General features: G+C 35.9%; 1 protein-coding gene across 4 annotated transcripts in view; it reads right to left on the reverse strand.

Annotated features, from left to right (window-relative positions):
• The window catches only part of CDH7 (cadherin 7), a 138882-nt gene that overhangs the window by 33890 nt on the left and 83488 nt on the right, over nucleotides 1–21504 (reverse strand). For all 4 annotated transcript variants that reach the window (XM_065053064.1, XM_065053065.1, XM_005498712.3 and 1 more), the window contains 4 exons: nucleotides 12302–12596; nucleotides 4665–4784; nucleotides 2205–2372; nucleotides 668–855 (listed from right to left, as the gene is read on the reverse strand). In XM_065053064.1, coding sequence (XP_064909136.1) covers nucleotides 668–855; nucleotides 2205–2372; nucleotides 4665–4784; nucleotides 12302–12596 — 771 coding nt within the window. The remainder of the gene's footprint in view (nucleotides 1–667; nucleotides 856–2204; nucleotides 2373–4664; nucleotides 4785–12301; nucleotides 12597–21504) is intronic.

Consider the following 21504-nt stretch of genomic DNA (forward strand, 5'->3'; position numbering starts at 1 on the left):
ATTTTTCATGCAAAATATTTCAGCTCACTTTTATTTTGCAGAAGGATACTCTATAAAATGTGTTGCAGCTAGGTAATAATACCGAGTTTTAATATTTTTACATAAACATGATTTTTAAGTTTTAAAATATTAGTTTTCTAACTGTGCATATAGAAAGCTAAGAATAAAAAAATATTTATTTAAATATTTAATATTTAATAATATTTTTGTAATATATTATCTTGTAAAACAATTATTCTTACTGATATATAATTTTAACATTAGTAATGTATGCCTCTGAACAGCACATCAGCCAAATACAGTTAGATACCTTTTTAAAAAAAAAATGTTTGGGATCCATTTTGTATTTGAAACTTCCATTTTTACTGTAAGATATATCTTCACATTTTCTCTTTAATGCAAAGATAAATGAGCCTAAAGCTTATATTCCCATCCAAACTTGTATGTACAGGAACTTTAAACAAACCTCATCAAAGCAGCACAGCTATTGCCAACAACAACAACAACAAAAAGTAATTAAAAAGCTCAAAATCACATACACACTGAAGTTAAGATGAAATATGCCAATAGAAACTTTTACAGCAGATAAGGCACTTAGAAACAAAAGCTCATATTCTCATCATCTTGCACATATCCCAACAGAATCAGTGAGAGAAATCAGACTTACCTTCTGAATTGTTATGATTCCCTCTTGGGTGTCTTTGTCAACAGAAATTTTAAACACTCCCAAACCATCACCATCCACAATCTTATACTCCATTTCAGCATTAGGTCCCACATCTGCATCTGCAGCTTTTATTCTGGCCACCACAGAAGCCACTGGCAAAGACTCTGGAACATTATACTGATACGATCCTGTAAATTTAAAAGTTTAATGAATTCAGACCATTAGATTCTGTCAGCTTAAAAAAAAATAAATAAATAAAAAGACCTAGCTTTCTAACTTCTTTTGAATTGTATATTTGTTGGTTTAAAATAGAATTGACCTTTTGTTGCTAGGTTTTCCTTGTGATGGACTCTACTTAAAGTATTGTCTACTTAAAGTACTTAAAGTATACTTAAAGAGCATGATTTCTTGCTATGATGAAAGAAGTACAAATCAAAGATACAAAAACATAATTGAAAACTTAAGTGTAGATCATGAGGTGAATGCCTGCTACAGAGTTCCAATGAAGAAAATATTTGACTTTGTTTTCCACAAAAGAGGAAGAAAAACAAGTAAGTCAAATCATATCAATATAACCTCTCATTATTTTATAGCTCTGTATCTTGATTAGGCAGTTCACAATCTGAATATGACTAGAAACTGATATATATTAATTTATTTAAAAGTGAGTGTACCATCTGCTTTCTTGAAAACTCCAGCTTTTTCATTCAAGTAGAAAATTATATATATGCTGTCAAAAGCCTGAGTGCAGTCTGTAGCTAATAACACCCTCACCTTCAAAAATAACTTCAGTTATTCTTTTATTATTTCAAGCAGTTGGTGGCTTGAAATAACAGGAAATCTATAATGTACAGATCTATTTTTTATACCATTGGAGGTGAGGCTAGAATGGATGTGAATATACTATTCACATTATTTTGATTTTACTCAGAAAGGACTTTAAAAAAAATAATTACAAAAAAAAAAAAAAAAAAAAAAAAAGATACCCCAGAAAGGATGCTATTAATAAACTGAATTCTTCAGCTATAAGCATATAACTGTGTATTCCTTCCTTTGGTTAGGATGAGAGCCACCTTGGAAAGTAAAGGGAGGGAACATGACTTTCTGGCTCTTCTGTGATTAACTCCTTATGAAACACTGCATGCACAAGAGAAATCCTGCTGAAATGCCAAAGGAATATCAAGGATTAAGAGTCAAGTTAAAGAACTATGTATCCTGAAGTCCAGCTGGCAAAATCTAAGGATCTGTTAGAGTCTGCCTTCTCTTGTCTTTTTATTCACAGAGTGCAAGTAAAATACATTAACAAATGCACTTGCTGTACATCATAATTTCAACTGATCTGAAACATATTAGGTAAAGAAAAAAGGTTCTTCCAATGTAGTAATAATAATAACAATATACCTTGCTGTCAGTGATTCTTGAAGTATTTCACATGGAAGCTGAGTGCTTTTTGTTTAGAAATAGCATGACAAGTAAAGAAAACAACAATGTATAGGAAAAAAATATTGCCAAGTCATATTTTTACAAAGTAACTCACGTCGTGGAAAGCGGGGTGGGTTATCATTAACATCAGTCAGGGTGACAGTTACAGATGTAGTCCCTGATAATCCACCATTCTGCCCAACCATGTCCTTTGCTTGAATTACTAGTAAGTATTGGTCCTTGGCTTCTCTATCCATATTCGGAAGGGCAGTCTTGATAACACCTGCAGTAAGACAAGGTATGTCAATGGTTCCTCAAGCAAATACATTACCATGAAAGCTGAATTTGCCTTTGAAAGGTAATGGTAGACCAACGACTGAAACAAGAGGGATGAATTAATTTCAACATTAATATCACAGTTTTTGACTTGACGTCGAACTGAAGTACTACAAGCTTGTTTTAAGTAGTCACCAAAATCCTCCGATTTTTATTTAGTATGAAATTCTTTGGGTAATGCCATGCATGACTGTGTTTTTCCAAATATCTTATCCCTGAACTTTAGACTTCATAATGCCTTGGCTAACACTCCCTTCCCTGGAAGATGTCATCTTCTGTGTTTAATTTCCCACTCTTTCAGAGTTAGGAAGAACCAAATATTCTTCATTTATTTTTAAGATTTCAAGGTCAACTTTCATTTCACAATGTCTTGAATAGTCTTTCACCACATTAACTCTTATTAATATTAATACCACGTCACACTCTGCATGTATATGAAATAATCTTATTTTACCATATATTTGCTCTAACAATACCTACTTCTAAAGCATTAGTGTAATTAAGAGTATGTCATTTATTAATGGAAATACTGTAATATCTGAAGTAGATTTTGTTACTTCCATTCAACGATCTGCATATAATTTGTAATTAATTGATTTGAAATGAAAACCAGAAGAAAGCTCTATGTTTCATCCTTTCACTTCTGTTGATATAGATCAAAAATAAATATGCCTTCTCAAAATGTGATGACTTTATGAATATTTCATGCTCAGTACACAGTACAGCTTCTAACTCTGATTTCCAGAGAGGCAGCCATTTACTCCACCAGCACTTAGTGTCAGCAGCAAGGGAAACATAAACAAACTAAAGGAGAGGCACGTTGGGACACATATCTCTTCATCTGATATTTGTTGAATGTTTAGTTAGAGTTTTATTTCTTTCTTCCCTTATGAATGCAGGACTTGCCATTAATCATCTCTGGGTTGAAACATTTATTTCATAAGCAGAGTGTCAGGCACTATTTCACCCATTTTACAAGACACTTTAAAATTCAATTAATAGACAATTTCATAATGTTATTGTTTCTACACTGGTTTTCTGGTTTTTCTATCATAGCTAAATTGCCAGGCAATGTTAACCAATCATTTGGAAGATAATTATAATGCACACAGGAAATCTGAGTATCATGTCAAAGTGAAAATGTATGCAAACATTTCAGTCTGAATTCTTAAAAATTTTGATTTAACAGAAACTACCATATTATTGTTCAAGGGCTGTCTGTAGTCATGACAATATATGTTGTAGATATATGTAAAGAGAGAGAGAGACACAGAGAGAAAACCACTATAAAGCGTGCTCATTGGAGGAAAAAAGAAAGTGCTGCATATCCCTGCTGAGAACGGACCTGTTGCAATATGAAGATAATTATATTAATTATTACTACAAATTTAGATATTGTTAAATAGAGTGTGATCTTTCAGTTATAACATTGGGATTCAGGTCTAGTTCTTATCCAGATTGTTTATGATCAATAGGCTAAAAAGTGTATTTCTCTTTTGTCTCAACTTATCCATTTCTGAAATGAAGATTACAACTCTTCTCCGTATTGGTGTAAATGACAGCTCAGGCACCAAAGTGAACTAAGCAGAGTGAGAACCTGTTTTCCTGGTCTATAAAATGGTATAGTAGAATGGGTAATGTTTATTAAACCAACAGATTATTAAACTTTGCATCTTGTTGTGACTTAAAGTATTCACAAAATTACATTAAAATAGTAAAAAAAGTTTCACCAGTAATTTGTTTTGAAACTGGCAGCAAAATGTTATATCAGATATGGATAGGAAGCACAGTGCTTTCATCTTCAAACTAATAAAGATACATTTCCCATCAAAAAACTTCAGTTTAAAAAGTAGGATGGAGAGGTGATCATGCAGTAAATCTACTTTTCAGGGAATCTGTCTATGTGACATTTAGATATTTCTGAAACAAACATTTGCAAAAACACTTGCTCAAAGCATCTTGAAATTTTCATCAGTCAGAAATACAGCAACAGGCAGCAGACCTGGAAAGCGGTAGATTGACAATAATATAAAAATTCCCATTCCAGCAATTTCTGCTTATCACATAGCTCAGATGTCAGGTTTTCATAAGCTACTCTGAAGAAAAACAAATTAGAGATCAACAGAATCCAAATATATTCAGTTAACCAACAGACAACATTAATAAGCTCCTGGCAAGTTTTAATGCACATTTTCTTTTTTTTTCTCAGCATTACTGCAGAGAGTTTATGGAAAATTACCTGTTTTGGGCTCCACAGAAAAGTAGGGTTGTCCTTGCAATATGCTGTAAACCACTCGAGCACTGTTGCCATAAGTAGGATCATCTGCATCAGTGGCTGTCACCTGAACCACAGAGGTACCTGCAAAATGTTTAAGGGACTATTGTACATAAAAGATCCAAATAGCTGGACTACACTTATTCAACATGCTGCACCAATATATATCTGGAACAGTGTGAGGTGGCTTTTTCATCATTGTACGTAATTTCCATGCTGATTCAGCTTAGAGTATAAGGTTCTCTTTGTAAATCAGTAGTATCAGCTATTACAAAGCTCTGTCTTCCCAAATAATCTCAACCTTTGACTCACAGCAATAAAAACCACCTCACTCAGTAGCTCCCCCTCTCTATCTCTGCCTGTGGATGGTGGAGGGTATGTGAGCAATATTTCTTAAATGATGGTGACACCTCAATTATGCTTAAGTATGATGTATAGTAATAGTTTCCCTTTGAAGAGAAGTCTGCATGCTAAAATTGCAATTAGAGATCCAGACATACAAACATAGGCAAGTATTATACATTTTGATAATTTTGATAATTAATTTATAAAAATTAATTTTAGCCTGTAAAATTATTTAGCTTTTATAAAGAGAAGGCTGAGGAGCTTCTCTTCCAGCTCAGAGGAAAACTACTGAAAGCTGTCTCTAAATTTCTTTTAAAAGTACTAATTTCCTTCAACAATCTGCAACACTTTAGTATCAGTTGTGATAATAATCTGCTTTGCAAACATTTCTTGAGCAAGACATGTCTCTATGTTGACAGGAATAAGAAAGCAGAATGTCTAACTGGCTGGCAAGAAGGAAATATTTTGTGAGGATCTCATTCTGCATCCAGCTCCTATTCAGTATGTTCTCCACGTCAGTTCCCATTTGTTTTGTTCTATACAACAGTTTCTATGATGTATGCTGAGAGCAGAATAAAACAACACTAGAGAGCCAGGGTCTTGGTCATGGTCACCACCTTTTGATAGCCAGAAAGTATTATTTTTTCTCACTGGCAGATTGTCTGGAACATTGAGACCTTCCGTTCAACAGCCCAGGGACCCATTTGGAGGCCAGGTTGCAAATTAATATTGTAGCAATTTGGCAGATGCCCAGTAAAGGTCTTCAACAAAGGATCAGATTCCTTCATAAACTGGATTTAGACACAAGATTAGAGAAAAGCATTTGTGAAAGAGAGTTTAAATTTTCCAATTGAACACATTTTTGACATATGAAAATGAGAGTAGCTAGTGTAGAAAACTGTAATAGCAAGTGCATCCCATGTGAACTTAACCTAAATTGTGTTCTGGGCAGTTTTATTTGGATTTTTTTCAGGAAATGGGTGGGAAAATTCTCTAAAATTCTTCATGTTTGATATAGCATGTCCACCATTCACTTTTCTTAGCTTTTCAGTTCTCAGCTAAGTAGAGAATCATAAATGGGTCTTTGGACAAGCCTGAATATTTGGAGAGAGACAGGATTAAACGCAGCCCTCCATAAAATGGTAGAGATTACAAGGGATGGGACTTGCTTGAATGAATTCTGACCAGAAATAATTATTAATAAGTTAACATCATTAACTTAAGTTACGGCCTAGCTAACCAGCACTCCTGATCTCTCTTCCTGATATATCCATGACAAAGTATTATGATTGCAATTCTATTTTAAACGCAATTTTTCTCTCTTGCAGACTGCCTAATATTTTTGGACAGAGAAAAGGTTATTCTCAACCTCAAATTCCGCATGCAACTATTAAGGAGATGGAAAGTTCAAAAAGAAAATTGGTAGTTAATCCATCAAGTCATTCATCAGTTATGGGACTTAAAATACATCAACTTTCTTTTCACCAGTAACTAAGAGCTTTGATTCAGTATGTCAAACTGATTTTACAGATAACTCTATAATGTAATTTCATACAGGGACCTATTTTAAACTTGCCAGAGTCTCTCCAGCTTTTGAGTATAACAGTGTCAAAATGACTATTTGACATCCTGTGTTCTTTGTGAAAGTCAGGTTTACCACATTTACAAAGTCCCTAAGCCCTGCCAATGAAGCTTACAATGTCTGTAAATATTGGCAAAAGTGCTTATAGACCTCACAGACAGTTACATCTTTGCTCCTTGCTCTTGCCATTTTCAAGGACTTCAGACCAACACAAGATCAAAGAAATTAAAGGCTCTACAACCTCAACACAGATATTTTGGAAATCCTGCAAGCTTAGTAGAGCTTGTTTACTGTAAAAATCTATTGATGTAGCAAACAAACCCTCAACTTCTGTGAAATTAATGAAGTCAGTACCTGAATCTAGTTGGGTCTTTGCTAAAATGAAGATTTGCCCATACAAACACATAGATCCTTTTGAAAAGTTTTGGGGTTTTTTTTAGGTAGAAATTCTAACACCAAATCTTTCCGCGCTAATTCCACTCGGCTATAATCAGTAACTAAAAAACAATGATACTTTTCTAGTCCTTTTGTGCTAATTAACTTTTCTCAAACCTCATGGGGGAAAGATCTTTTAAAACAACTGCTGTCATCATTATTTCTTTATCAATTGCACACAAAAACTTGGGGCTTCCAGAAGCCCCATGGCAAGAAAGACGTTTCTGCACAATTTATATATATTTTTTTAAATATGCAAGTTAACATAGGGTATGGTAATGATATGAAAAGTCGTGCATGTAGGAAATAATTTTAAAAAAATGTAAGCAAGAAAGCTCTATGGATACTCATGGACAGTCAATAAATCTATAGGCTAAGAAAAATGGGTAGTTGCATCATAGTTCCAACTATGTTATCTTACAAAAGGAGAATTTGTGCTCCTGCACTGAAAGTAAGTCTTCCTTTTATTCCTGAACACTTTCCCCTGCTTCATAACACAGACAGTCAGCTTTCATGCATGCATCTAAGACTAGGACTTACAGGTAACACGGGACAGTCAGCGAATGACACCACACCTTCACTATATCCAACAAAACGAGTGTCCCAGTAAATGTAGTTATGGCAGCACTGTTCAGACCCGTAGAGTTTATGTGTAAACAGGATGCTAATCCTACCCAAGACTTTCGCATGTGGCTTGTTATAACCTGTAGTTTCACAACTACAACTTTAAATATTTCTTACAGCTTGTGTATCTGACACGAGTTGAAAAAAAATAATAGGGGTTATTTACTGAAAAAGTGTCTTTGCTTCTCAGATATGGATTCCTCTGTAATTATTTTCCTCTACAATTATGACTATGTAACAAAGCTTGAATATCAGTTCATTAAAAAGGATTCTACATGTAGCAACTTCATAATTTTTTTCAGCAATTGCAGGAAATACTGAGGGAAAATCCATAATGCTAATCAAAGGGTGTTCCACATATTTATTGATATTAGCTAATAACACACTGAATTTTGTGTGGCTGGCACAGATTTCTGGGTTTTTTTTCTTTGTTTGGGGTTTTTTGTTTGGTTTGATTTGTTTGTGTGGGGGCTCTTCTCTTTTTCCTTTCCTTTCCTTTCCTTTCCTTTCCTTTCCTTTCCTTTCCTTTCCTTTCCTTTCCTTTCCTTTCCTTTCCTTTCCTTTCCTTTCCTTCCCTTCCCTTCCCTTCCCTTCCCTTCCCTTCCCTTCCCTTCCCTTCCCTTCCCTTCCCTTCCCTTCCCTTCCCTTCCCTTCCCTTCCCTTCCCTTCCCTTCCCTTCCCTTCCCTTCCCTTCCCTTCCCTTCCCTTCCCTTCCCTTCCCTTCCCTTCCCTTCCCTTCCCTTCCCTTCCCTTCCCTTCCCTTCCCTTCCCTTTCTTTTCCACTGAATGTTTAAGCTATCATTTTTAACATAACCTTTAATAAACATTGGTAGATATTACAGAATAGCAGTAATCTGGGAACTTGACCTATTTTAGCTCTGACATTAGCACAAAGGGAAAGGAATGGCTTTTGTAAGGAGGACCTTGAATTTAGAACATTATTTGTACTTTAATTTACCCAAGTCAAGACTCAGCAATATTTCCAACATGTTGCAGAGATTAACATTTTCTGTCCTAGGGTTGGATAAAGGTAAACTGTTTGCTGGAGTTTATTTTGAGTTGGAGATCCTTCAAAGGCATCCTTTTTAAATGTCTGAGTTTATTGTTTCAGAAAACTATGCAAAGACCTTTTTAAAAAGCTTGCTAGTAATCTGTGTGATATTTTACCAATTTTTAAAAATTAGTTTATATGAAAAATGCTTCTTTTACTTCCATTTTTAACATTGGTGAAATCATGTAATGCAAAAGTGGTTTCCACTAGTAGATTAACTTAAAAAATCCTAATTTTTGAAACTGCATAAGCAGCCACATTAAGCAAATTAAAAATAGACCATTAAGGGCACTCAATTTTTAAAGGTGTTGACAATTAATAACGTGTAATACACAAAAAATTCATGATGGCATCACATTTCTATGTGATATCAGCTGCTACGAGAAGTATTAAGACATTTACCAGAAAATTATCCATAATACCGTCTTAATCCTTACATGCAACAGCCCAGCCTGGTTCTGCCTTCTTATTTGTGTTCTTCTGACACTGACCATCACCCAAAGCTGATGCAGCAATGCCTCTACAGCTTTTCCCCTCCAGGACTGTGAAGGAGGAAAGACAGCACCTAGAGGCATATTCTACCTTCTTCACCTCCTTCCTCTCCTCCCACAGACTCATTAGATTGCCCAAGACTGGTCCCAGCCCAGCAGCAAGGTCAGACAAAGAGCAGCAGAGAGAGCTCGTTTTGGTTTTCGGTTGGCTGGTTGGTTTCTTTATTTTATTTTTTTTTTCTTCAGTATAAAAAACAACTGTTTCTATCCATCTCAATCAGAAATACTGAGTGTGGCAAGAAAGATATTTGCTGTACTGGGAAACAAGTAAATCTGTTGATATGTCTGAAGAACTGAAGATTAAACAAAACCAAAACAATACTGGGTATTGGAACTTTTACCCCCAGTTCCCTTGGCTATAAGCCGAACAGATCAGTATCTCACATCATTTATTTTTTTTGGAACATCACAGGAACACTCTTTTAATACTATTTTAATTATAATTTGTAATCTATTTGTTTGAAATATAACTGCTATTTTTTTTTTTTAAGAAACATACTTAAAAAAATAAGGCCTATGCTTTTCAGATAAATTGTATCCTATTAATAGGTTTACAATCCATCAAGATATCTATGCTATCCAGGATAATCAATATAATTGAGCCTGAACAAAATACAATTGGAACCTAACCCAAAGTAATTTCAAATAACAGAAAAGATTGACTTCAATTAGATATAGATAATGTCCTAAAATATTTGTCGAATAAAATATAGAATCATACTTGCACAATCACTTTTCAGGTTAAAGGTCATATTTCTCCCAGCTTTACAGTTAATTTGGGTTTATAATCCTATGGTCTCTTTCATTTTGTTTAATAATCAAATAAAAATCCTTGTCATGGATATAATTTCAAACAAAATAAGAGATAGATACTTTGCTTCTCCTTAATATTTCATGAATGCTCTAGGTGATTAATTAAAAATTGTATTATATGAATATACTATGAAACGGTGTAACTATGTAATATGAGCTACCCAGGCATTTCATGGTAATCCTTTATTCAGTAATACTGCAATATTTGGTAGTTGTGTGATACAAACCATGAAGACGTTTAAAATGTACTGTTTCAGGAAGCTCATGAAGATGAAACTGCCCTTACTTGAACAAATCCCAAAGAGTGCAGATGTCTGTTAATAGTTTTACACAATATTCCACCTAAATTGAATATATGATGCATTCTGTATGGGAGAGATTTTCTTTTAGTCATTTATGTGGCAAAGATTCAACAAGGTATGCAAAAGCAGCTCATTTTGAAAAACAATCATTGTGTTCTGCTCTGCACACAGTGCACTCCTAACATATTGATTCCCAATACATGTTTGGAACAAATGGAGCATGGGTGAGAGGTAAAGGCACAGATTTGTGTGTGTAGGTAAACCTCATACCTATAGTAGTTGTCCATATGCCAATATGTCAGTACAGGACAAGACAGAGGTAACTCATGCAAAAGGGTTACATGGAGATAACGCTCTTCAAGGCACAAGACAAAGCTACAAAAAATCTAATCATTGCTGCATGCTACAGCTCACTTAAATAATCTAACTTTAAAATAAAACTGCAATTAAATGTATAAATATTTTTTACAGAACAGATTTTTTTTTTAAGTACTGAAAAATTACGTTTTACAGTCTAAGACTATCTGATTATCTCTTTTTTTCCAAAGCACATCAGTAAATAGTTCTCAGTAATGTATTACAACTTCCTCTCCTCGCTGATACTCCTCAAAAGCTGTGATGTCCATCTTTCTTTCCAAGGCTACTATTGCCTCCTTAACCCTCCACATAGCATTTGAGTGACAATGAAGAAGTGTCAAGCATCAAATGAGAAATAGTGTCTGTGCTCAGTGTCTAGCAAAATAAATAAACAGAAAACTCATTAGCAATGTTTTAGTTATCTCCTATCGGCTTCTAAGTTGAATTTCAAATACAAAAGCAGTATTGACTAATGATTGCTGCAGAGCACTTAGGCAGGGAAGATTATTTTTTTCTCTCTAGCTCTAATTTAGAGGCATTGTTTAATGTCAAAAACCACAGGAAATGGCACTGAGGAAAGTATAGCAAATTCTATATGGGCAGTCTTACTGTAAGAGTATCAAACTTTGATACAGTTTAAAATCAGTCATGCAAAGAAAATCCTAATTTCAATGACCATATAACTCAACTTTCTCATACACATATTTCCACTGAAGTAGATGAAGTTCTTCTGCTTTTTCAGCTTCATGCTTGCATTTATAATTTCAGGTTAAAAGTAAAATTTACCAAGATATGTCTGGGCCAAATTGCTATCTGGTCTCAATCAGCCAGCTTTCAAAAGAACAGTGGCACCTTACAACAGGATAAGCATTTGGTCTCTTTAAAATGAAGACATGGCAGATTTGATGTTGAAATTCTTTCCTAATTTGAACTCAGTAAAAACTACTATTTCTTCTCTTCCAACAGAGGGTGTGAAGCCTCAAAAAATCATTCTTCCCTGACTCCACTAGAATTTTGAAACTATCTCAAGTTGTACCCCAGTCCCTGCTGCTTGCATATATTTCTCAGAGATCTGGATTTCAGTATTAGAAAAGATCCAAAGTAAACTGTTACTGATATATGCAACTCTTACAAAAAAAAAATGTATGCTATGCACTAGCAGACATTTCAAGAGTTTGTCAAGAACGGACTGTATTTGAACAAAATGAAATATTATCACCTCTGGGTACCATAGCATGGGCGTGAAACTTACTACTGTTAATGAGAATTATGAAACAAAGCCTCTGGGCATTGGAATGAAAAATCTGCCACAAAATGCTTATCTGAATCCCTACATAGCTATTTGAGTTTCACAGCATTTTTGAGAGGATAAATACTTAATCTAGCATTTTATTTCCAGTTAAGTCTTGAAATATCTAACTGTTGCAGGTGCCTCATAGATAATTAAGTAGCTTAGCACAATACAGTAAAAAATAATGAAAATTTTAAAAAGGCAATAGGAACAAATTTCCCACATGACCAACAGTGTATTTTGCACTTACCCACAGGAGACATCTCGGGAACTCCAGCAGTGTAAGGACCATCCAGAAATTTTGGCTCATTGTCATTGATGTCCTGAATCTTAATGACGAACTCAGATTCTGGTTCCACAGGTTTATTAGTCAGCCTATCTAGTGCTTGTGCTCGGAGTGTGTAGTAGGCCTGCTCTTCTCGATCCAGCCTCTTTGTAGCATGAATATCCCCCGTGTTCTCATCAATAATGAAAATGGAACTTGCCCCTTCGCCTGACAAGATGTATTTGATGGAACCATCTCCTTTATCAACATCAGAGTGAAGCTGGTGAAAAATTGATGAGAGATGAGATTAACTTACAAGAGAGTCAGTGGCATGGAGATATGTAAAAATAATTCTTATGTCAAGCAGTAGTACATGAAATTTTATTGTTCTTGGAAAGATAAGCTGAATGTTTATCATGCACGGCATGTGAGGGACCATTAGATTCTGTCAACTTGCTCTTTGGAGCAACATAACGTCATTCTTTCCTGCAAATAATCGCATTTTCAAATGCATTTGATATTGTCTTACAGTCTTGTCATATCAGAGTTTTACATAGCCACACACATACATACATGCACACATATGATTACAATAGTGACTATTCCTACCTGAGTTTGATTAAATTGATGGTTTCAGCTTATTACCCTACTGAAGGATATAACTTCAAACAAATGTCACTACAAATTTAATGTCTGTGTGTGTTTGCTCCTGCGCATGTATGGGAAATGACATACAGATTGTTTACAGTGTAGAGCAGTAAAACTTAACAAATGAATTAAAGTAGACTGGTTTATAGATTACTATCTGATGGGCTGCTTCCATATCTTGTTTTCCATTATCTAACTTTAGAAAAATGTGGAGTGTGAGAAAGAACAAGAAGTGTCTTACCACCGCCTGAACTACACAACATTGGAAGTCATATGTAGTTTCCCTGGGACTACTTCTGCAGGTGCAGAACAAATGTACTACAGTAGGTCAAAATGTATCTTCCAGTAGAGTTACAGGACAGATTTACAGAAAGAAACTTTTTTCCTCATCATGCAAGCCGTTTTATGTTACAGAGCAAGATTCCACAGGTTTTGTAGTTCTTAAATATCTACTGAATCTCACCTTCCTGTTGCAGAATGCAGACTCAAATAATTCTTATATACTTTTCAAACTTGTATCAGCAATGTAATTGATTTGGATATCACATTAAAGTAACACAAACACATGACATATTTAATATGGTACAAGTGAAAAGAACACCAGTAAAATTCAAAGTACTTGCTCGCTTGTTAAAAAGTGCATTACTACTCATAAATAGCGAGCGTAATGTTAAATATGTTCAGATTCTTTACGTCTTTACTTTGTACCTGCCCTAATTCCATGTCATGTTGAGTTTGGAAGTAACTCTACTGTCATCATCATCGTAATTTCCTCCACTAACATGTTTGTTTGTTTGCTTATTTTCTCTCAGCTGAGATAATAATCACTTCCAGAATACATATAGAAAATTGTTATCACAGACATAACTTCGCCCAGCTGCAAAAGCTTTTCCTATTTCAGCAGGGAAGTATTAGTGATCAGTTTTGGATTTTTCAGCTGGATAAAAAGTTGCCTATTTCTTACACATTATTTCACTTACATTGTCTGGATATCTCATACTTACCCAATTACAGTGCACTCTCTAAGATGGAAATGGAGTCTGAGATTTGGACTGGATCAAAAAACAGAACTAGGGTGTCTATATCAGATTAGGAACATTATTTGAAAACGTGGCTCATCCTCATTCTGCTGCTACCTGACTGCTGAGATACCTAAACAAACCTCAGATTTCTTTGGTGGAGTTCTCCAAACATTCAAGTCCTACTTCTCAGAACACTCAGGAACAGTCAATGATGGCACTATGGGCAGATCAAGGTTAGATGTGTCTCTAGATTCAGGCTCTTTCAAGATCCACCACATTGCATATTCCTCATCCCTAATGGCTGGTGGATTATTCAATAAAATGTACCTCTGTTAATCTCACAAATCTGGCAGTTGGGGGGTCTTGTTTCTTTTTTAAACATGACTGGAAGAAATGCCCATTTTTCCTACAAGAAAGCTGTGGCCTGTGCAAGTAAGAATGTGTCTGGCTTGTATTTGATTTTTGTTTACTTTTTTTTTTTTTTCTTATTTTCTTTTTCTAAGATGCATTTCAGGGTGCATAAGTCTCCTGTGTGCATTGTGTGGGTTCCTCTATCCCACCAGGATCCTACAGTCTAGACTGAAATGATGAACATCACATTACCCAAGAACTGAAGTTATGGGATACAAAGGTACAATGCCTTTGCCTTCTTGTGATTCTATTTTCTCCATACCCCATATTCTAGTAGAGCACTGGTCTTTCTCTGGCAGCTGAGACTTGTTCTCCCTGTAAAAGTTATTCCACCTTTTGTGGCATATTTAAGGATGTGCTAGATGAGAGAAAAGAAGATAATACCAGCATACCCTACAGTTCACCAGGCAGAGCAGTTTTCTGAAAGTTAGAGATGTGAGATTAGATCTCTTCAGGCAGAGAAGGGTATAGATTCCACATGTCATCTTGCTGAGAGCAACACAGCGCTGCCTCATGAGGGTGAAGCTGAGCCCATCAGCACATTAGAGTGTGGCACCAACACCTGGGTCTCACACTGCAGGGCTGCACAGCCTCCCTTTCACCTTGTATGTAGATCCAGCCCTGTCCTGAATAACTTTCTAGCAGTGTTTTGAAAGACAGGAGACTTTCAAAGATGAGGCCAGAAGTGCAAATCCTCAAAGATGCACTGAGTAACGCTTTCACATTCCAGAGAAAAAAGAAATTCTGTAGCTTCAGAATTTCCTGTTTGCTCACTCAGAGGCTTGCCGATTAACACTGTCTTTTAAGGAATCCCACTCTGAGGTCCATAAATCTCCTCATGGATTACACTACAGTGGCTGGTGCCCTGGAGTGAAATACTGAACACAAACCACTTTTTTGGAGTGATGCCTTAGTAGAAAACTGCTACCAGACAGATGAGTAAAGTAACAACGACCTTTGTTACTCCAGGGTTGAGGGTCTGGAAGAGCAAATTTCTTTTACTAAAACTTTGTTCTACTAAGACTTTAACAAATAATGGTGGCCCAGGTAGAAGCACCATTCTCTACATACTTACCCCCACGAAGGTGATACAGATCAAGATTTAGCTTATCTTTGGTGTTATAGTACAATCAACTCTGTGTAAAGCACTCTAAAGTATTTTTTTCAATATTTTTATGTGTATTTTAGTGTCAATCTGAGATAACTTAAAAGTATAATACAAGAGAACATACAAAAATAAACTAGGCTACAGAATCCTAGATGTGTTTGGTGTAGTTTTTAGATCACATTTATTCCAGCTCCCTGCAATATAATCCTTCCAAACAGTGATCTTCAAAGTCATTATTGTAAAGGCACCAGTGCTTTCCAACTAGGAACAAAATTTTTGAATGCCATAGTCCCATACTATCTGTACTTCCAGATATTTAGTTTAACATTCTAAGAAATAAGAAGTAATATTTTCCTTATAATGTTGGCTTTAGAAAACAGTTTGGACCTTGTTTTTTCTTTCTTTTTTTTTTTTTTTCTTTTCTGCTTAAGGAGCAGAAGTACATTTAAAAATGGTACCTGGAATTAAGAACATGTTATTTGTTCTTGTGACTGATTTGGCAATGATTATACAGAATTATATTAGTCTCCAGAACAGTTGTAATTTACAGGAAGGCACCAGAAAGCAGCTGTGGGAGTGCCATTTACTAGCTTTTTTATCACTCCTCCCACTTTATGTACATATCCATGTAGGAGACAGAACTGCAGCTCAGTCTATAAATGAATATGGGGACTATCGTTTTAGAAGTAGAGCGGATCAAATTCATCTTCCAAGAGACATGGAGAATTCAAAGATTCACTGGGTAAATCTCATTTGATCGCATTCTGGAACATCCCAGAGAAGTTTTCTTTCAGAGGCACTTTGCAATAAATATTGTAAATAGAATAATCTCTTGTCCTTGTGCATCCTACAAGCTATTCTGTGAGAAGAGGGAAGTCTAGGCCACAGTGTATGGAAATGACCTTCATTCCTCTCTCTGTTTTCTGAAATGGGAATGCTATAAGTAAAGGTGGTTGCATATTTCCAATTAATTTAATCCGTTGCCACCTCCTTGCAATATCCACGACGGTCACTCTCCAGTTTTCTTGGCTTTCAAGAAACCTTATTTCTAACATGAGATTTGTGATCCAATTATTACAAGCTGATTCTATTGCTTCTTTGTTACATTCTACATACATTTAACCTGGAGATTTTAGGTGTTTTGGCACTGAGTGTTCCCTGCATTACACCATGTGCAAGAAAGAGTAGATGAGAACAGAAAAGGGAAGTAGCAAGCTTCTGCAGAGAGATGACACAATTTAACAGGAGGATAACTTTTTGATATTCTAGGAAAGTACCAGAGAGTCAGCAAATCTAATAAGAAAAGTCACATTAGCTTTGTGGAGGCAGAGAGAGCCAGTGCTTACAAAAAGTGCACTTAAATTTCTTTCAGAAGAGGATTTACTGAGTGCCTTCTAATTGCCTGAAATCAAGCTAAAAAGAAGGCACCCGTATCTTCTTACGCCCAGCTCCTAAAACTCCTCTCAGTTTTAGAAAATTCAAATTTAAACATGTGTGAGAGAAGGAAGCAGTCAGCTTCACTCAGTAGCAAAGTCACTATTACCCTAACTCCTTTAATGAATGCAATTTTGTCCTCACTTAAATTTTTTGTCTATGCAGCAATAAAAACTCACTCAATGCATTTTTACTTCTTGGGACCTTTAAGATCATGATTATTCTACGGAAATCTAAATAATGCACTTCTTTCAAGATCCCTAATACTCAGTATTTTCTAGATTTTTTCTGTTTGTAGGTACAGATCTGTACAATCAAAGATTATGTCATTTTGTATCACTTGCTATTAAAGTATCCTAATGTAGTAATTCCAATAGAGAAGGACATTTCTTTCCATCAGTAAGCAGAGGTACTGCACTGCACTAAAAGCAATTTAACTGGCCACTACTGATCTGTTTCAGGTCTGAATGAGAGGTTTGCTATTTCTCTCATTTTCAGTTCAGGCTCCCTTAAAGCAGGTGCAATGTTCTCATGCCTCTCTTCTCTGTTTTTCTTCCCCAAAGATCTATCTTTGCAGCTGTTCCTCCCTGTGGCTGCATGGCTAATGTTTCACTGCAGAGTCTACAGATTCTGGATGAAGAAGAAAAGTATGGAGGGAACATGAAGAGCTGCCAGGTTTTCACCACCCGCAAGATCAGAGAGGTGAAGGTGAGAAAGACGCACGTAGAGCAAACATGAGATGCTTCATCCAACATCGCTCCCGTAGCTCCCTGAGACTGTGAGAAAAGTGCACTTGTCTGCAGAAAAACTTAAAAGTTTTCTCAAGGAGGAGTTACCTTACCTGCACCCTTTCATTTCTTGCTGTGAAAGTAACTAGAATAGGAAAGAGAGGAATGAAAACTGCCTCCTCATGATGGTGCAGGCATCCATAGTTCTTGGTAATCTGGGACTAATGCAACTGCAGCTTTATTCCTGCCTTTTAACTAAAAGCAAGGAGGGACATGTAAGCAAAACAGGACAAAAGGAAGGAAGAATATCAAACCCAGAGCAATCTTCTTGTCCATATTATAAAAACAACTTACTATCACAACTGTATTCGTTGTGATAGACAACCACTCTTGTCTTCATGTACAACATGACCCCTCCTGCTTTTGGGAAGACTTAAACAGGGAATTTTTCAGGTATATACAGATTAAACATGCAACTGCCAGAACATGAAAGTAAGTACGTGATTAGAAACAAAGAATTAATTTGGCTATTTCTGTTAAATCTTGCTCAACTCAATGACCAGGTTCTTAAAACTTCTGTTCATGGATTCAGTATTTACTGTGGTTGCAACTAGGTGGTTTTGAAATTCCTTTTCCCCACAGATTACAACTACTAGTAAGGGTGTTGAATCGTGATGACTCAAAAAGTAATAGATATTTGTATTTTTTCTTCTTTTTTAAAATTTAACACTATATTTGTTAACTATCAGGATAAATAAGGGGTCAATGTTGCTGATCTGGAACAATTTCAATGCAAATAATAACTAATATTTAAAATTCAACATAGACAATGGAGTTAACATCTCAATAAAATCCAATATGCACACATACCACACTTCTGCAATGTGTAAGGGCCTCACAAACACATTAGTTATTGATAGGATTGTTATTTTCAGAGTGAGCTGTGAAACTTGCAGTCTTGTAAACTGTAACAATATTTCAATATCAACAGCTTAAGACATCTTTTTGAATTTCCTTTCCAGTCTCATTACAAAAGTCTTGTGGGACAAAACCAGGTTCCTCAACATATTATTGATGTCAGTAAAGGCCTGTGAATCACATAATTGACTTCCCACCCAGGCACTAGTGAAAGTACTACTCAGCAGGTAATGATTTTCTTATGGAAGTCTTTTTTCCAAGAAATGTTGAGAATGTGATAAAGGAGCTCCTGGAGGGCTTTTATTTGCTTTTGCTTTTATAAATTTATGTAAAACTATAGTACAAGCCTGGGCTCAGAAAGAAATAACGCTGCTCTATGTTCTGTGCTTTCAGCATAACAGATAATACTGTGGACAAGAGATCAAGTCAACATGAATGGCTATATTCACAACCTTAACATTTTTAATTAGAGATTGAAAAGAAGGAATACGCTTGTAAAGCTGCCAGAGTTTCCTCGTCTCGGCAATTTTGTCAGTGTAGTAGGGAACAAACATAGATATCTGTGCCACAGTGGCACAATTTGCCCCTTTGACATACTAGCAATTTCATGCACTGTTTTGCTGCCTCCAGACTTTCCCCCTGTCAGGCAAGCGCAGAGATAGACACACGGGAATACAACAAGGTCCCATGCTGCAGACCAGAATATAACCACAATATATTTATCTAACATAAGCAGCTGGTGACAGGCTTGCTCAAAACCCAGTCAGCCTAGACAAGACTTCTGTTCTGTGTTCATCTAAAGCCCCCAAAATTGTGTCTAGAGCACTCAGATCTGACCAAAGACCTAAGAAATGCTGAAACAACCAAGGTGAAAAAGATTAGTGAGATCTCTTCACATCCAGCAGTGTCCTTATAGGCTGCCTGAACTCAGATTTTCTCTGAATCCTTTTTTGCCTTGCTAAAGATAATACTATTAATAGAGTCCTACGAATGACCACAAGCCAATATATCTAGCCAGGATTGCCATGAAGGCAATCAGATAATGAGAGGTTACCTATCACGTGAGCACGTTTCACTTTAAAAGTAAAACCTGGGTATGTTCCTCTGGGCATACCAGCTGTGTCCTCCCACAGCTTGTCCTTAATGGCCCTCCTGCAGACAAAGTATAAGTCATTTGGTGTATTTTTACCTCTGAGAGTTTCATATTTGACAGTGTATATAAAGCCAGTGTGAACAAAGTTCCATCTGCAATCAAGGTATTCATGGAGGTGCACGATTAAGAAAGCATAGGATGAGAGAAAACAAATAAGGAGGATGAAGAGGGAAGAGAGGAAACTGGGACTAAAAAAAAACAAGAAGGTAAAAAAATCCACAAATAAAATAAAAAAAAAAGTATATGAGAACACAGTCAGGTTTGAAGGACCAAAAGACAACTGGAATGGGAAACAGATTGATGAAAGACCTTGAACTACTGTGATGAGGCAGAGAAGATGGGGCAAGATGAAGTTAAAAGGAAGAATGACAAGTTGAAATTGAAGAAAACAGCAAGAAACAATAAAAATAAAAGGTACAAATGAAAGAAAACACTGAAGTAGTAAGTGAGGCTGATCTTCTTCTGTGATTGATCAGTATTAGGCAAGAACAGTATTTGAGAGTAAAGCTATATAACTTTACCAGCATCTTCTTTTCATGCTTTGTTTAATACAACAGGAATTAAAAAGGCATGTATGTTTCTGTGCCTAAGAAATTAAAATAGTAAGAATTTTTATTAACTTCCCCAGTCTTAATCTCTCCCATGACCAAACTTGGAATAAGCAGTTAGGCTTTACTGTTCCCTTCTTCCCCTGTGTTTTTCACAGAATCACAGAATGTTAGGGATTGGAAGGGACCTCGAAGATCATCTAGTCCAATCCCCCTGCCGGAGCAGTAACACCTAGATGAGGTTACACAGGAATGTGTCCAGGCGGGTTTTTAATGTCTGCAGAGAAGAAGACTCCACAACTCCCATGGGCAGCCTGTTCCAGTGTTCTGCCACCCTCACTGAGAAGAAGTTTCTTCTCAAATTTAAGTGGAACCTTTCCACAGTAAAATGTTCAGTTTAATGAAAAATATATAGCTTTCACACTCTTAAGGACTGATCAGTGCTCCAGGAGGGTAATAACCTTATCACTTTAGCCACAAGAAGTGAATATTTAATTTTTATAACCTTTTGAAAAAGGGGGTGAAATAGGCGTGAAATGTCTTCAATTCCTTGATGATTATTATTCAAACAAAATTCAAAATAGAACTACCAAAATTCTAAAACTTACACTTCATAACATTCCAGTTAGTATCTAAGTAAGCCCTCCAGGCTTCTAAGTGGAAGACAAAGTTCAGATGAACTGTTCCTCTAGGAATAAGAGATACTGTCATCTAAAGGCTAGTGAGTTGAATAATTAATAGGAAATACTGAAAACTGCATGTGATAAGAGCAACCATGTCACATTTTTATGACATTTCTTTCTCTTAATAATGCTCAATTGTGTCTACAGTGTTCTCTCTCTCTGTACACTTATTTAATTTAGCTCTTTATATAGAAAGTGATATAGTGATCATATATATGTATACAATATATGCATACATTTAAGTGTATATATGTATCACACATATGCATATGCACACATGTTCATTTTCTTATTCTGTACTCTTCCAATCTCTGCAGATGCTGTACTCACAAATCTCTGCCTTCTCCCGCCCAGTTTTAATAAGAACACAAAATGCCCTGTGGCAACAGGGAATTGTGCAGCCAGTCCATTAAGACTAGTGCAGCTACAGGAGGAATGCACAAGCAGCTGCTGCTGTTGTAGATGGAGCTGAGTGGGCATATGTAGCTGGCTGAGTATTCTTGAGGAGTTTTAATGGGCCATCATCATGGCATGT

This window comes from Columba livia, chromosome 2 (genome assembly GCF_036013475.1).
Source record: "Columba livia isolate bColLiv1 breed racing homer chromosome 2, bColLiv1.pat.W.v2, whole genome shotgun sequence".
In the NCBI taxonomy this organism is placed as follows: domain Eukaryota; kingdom Metazoa; phylum Chordata; class Aves; order Columbiformes; family Columbidae; genus Columba; species Columba livia.